Source organism: Echinops telfairi, unplaced genomic scaffold (genome assembly GCF_000313985.2).
Source record: "Echinops telfairi isolate 266 unplaced genomic scaffold, ASM31398v2 ScPeMD7_7458;HRSCAF=8496, whole genome shotgun sequence".
NCBI classification, from domain to species: Eukaryota; Metazoa; Chordata; class Mammalia; order Afrosoricida; family Tenrecidae; genus Echinops; species Echinops telfairi.
In genome coordinates, this window is record NW_022111358.1 from 402082 (window position 1) to 403843 (window position 1762).

At 56.0% G+C, this 1762-nt stretch overlaps 1 protein-coding gene across 1 annotated transcript in view; it reads right to left on the reverse strand.

Moving 5' to 3' along the window:
• RAP1GAP2 (RAP1 GTPase activating protein 2) overlaps nt 1–1762 on the reverse strand; it is a 267961-nt gene that overhangs the window by 23280 nt on the left and 242919 nt on the right. The window contains exon 18 of the mRNA XM_045299948.1: nt 116–234. Coding sequence (XP_045155883.1) covers nt 116–234 — 119 coding nt within the window. The remainder of the gene's footprint in view (nt 1–115; nt 235–1762) is intronic.

The following is a 1762-nucleotide window of genomic DNA, read 5'->3' on the forward strand; positions in this document are numbered from 1 at the left end:
GTGAGTGAGTGAGTGAGTGAGGACAGAAGGGGAGGGTTAGACTAGAGGGAGCATCTTCTCCGTAACGCCAACAGCCCCCACAGCCAGACAGGAGTGGTCCAGCCCCAATAGTTACCATCGTGTCCGGATGTCCCCTTGGCCCTCAGAGCCCGTGTGCAGACGGGGAAAGAGCCCCGACCGACGCTTGATGGGGCTCCGAGACTGGCCCTTTCCGGTGGCTGCTGCCACAGGAGGCTGCCAATGAAAGTAACAAAATGAGTGCTCACAACCCAAGCCCACACACCCGAACCCGCACCCAAACTGGCCCCAGTCTCCCAAGCGGGAGAAGACCCCAGGAAATAATGCTATGGGTTTCCTAAAGCTAAGCCAGGTGACCCCAGGGACACAGGGCCAGTGTGCCACACGAGGAGGGAACAGGATGGTTCCTGAGGCCACAGGCCAAGAACCACAAGGGGCTCTGTAGAACAGCAGTTCTCAACTGGTGGGTCAAGACCCCTTTCACAGGGGTCGCCCAATTCTTAACAGTAGCAAAATGACAGTTAAGAAGTAGCAATGAAAATAATTTTATGGTTGGGGGGGTCACCACAACATGAGGAGCTGTATGAAAGGGTCGCGACATTAGGAAGGTGGAGAACCACTGCCCCAGCGTAACTTGGTCACGCTGTCCTTTGATCAATGATGAAGCAAAGGACCAGAAAGGGGGAGCGGCCTGGTCAAAGTCATGGGGGCCATCACTGGCAGGGGAGGCATCCTATTGTGAGAAACAGAAAGATTTCTCCCAAGTTGCCCCCCCCCCAAATATATGTCAAAGCTGCTCACTACACATGGCGAATGACTATACACTTGGGAAGTCAACGAAAAGGTTATCAGCCATCTAAAGCAATCAGACGGTATAGTCTGTCCCACCCTAAGTAGGGCCCACTCCCTTCTGATTGTTTCCCTGAAGGAGAGCCCAGGGAGGTCAAGTCCACGCAAGGGTGACCAAGGTTAGGGTGCCATATTGAGTCTAGGGTCCGCCCATCTTGTCACATGTAAACCCCTAGTCCCTCCCCTTCCTATTATGGGCACACCCCTAGCTCATCCCCTTCCTGTCACGCTTATGCCTGTTGTACAGCCCCTTCCTGTGATGTGTGCCGTTACCTGCAATCACGTCCCTAAGTCACACTTTGGCCAGAAATAAAGAGCAGAGACTCCTGGCCTCTCAGCTCACACTGGTGAGATCATGGCCGTCCAGGGGGTGAGCATGCTACCACGAAATGTGCCTGACTTCTTTATTTCACCCTCCTGGGGCGAGGCGCAGGCAGGGGAGAAGCAGCTCAGATGCCTGGGCCATTCATGTGTTGTGCAACCTGGCGAGTGAGGGGCGGCCCTCTCTGAGCCTCAGGCTCCTCACTCACACCAAGGAAGCCCTTGCCCTGCCCTGCTGTCCTTTCAGGCCTTCTGGGAGGGGGAATATGAGAATGGTTGGGAAGTTATATGAGTCATAGAAGCCCCAAACCAATCCACATTTCTCTGCTTTATGAGGGCGGGCTGTGCGGTCCCCTTGCCTGGCCAGCTCCTGATGCCAGCGGGAGAAGCAAACCCCTCCACACTGCAGAGTCGACTGGGACTCGTCGTAGCGACCCGGTGGGACGGAGCAGAACAACTCCACAGGGTTTCTGAGCAGTGCCGTCAGGGGAGCAGGCACCTCATCTTTCTCCCTCGGAGCGGCGGGTGGTCTCGCCGTTGGCAGCAGAGTGCTGGAGCACTCACCACCCAGGCT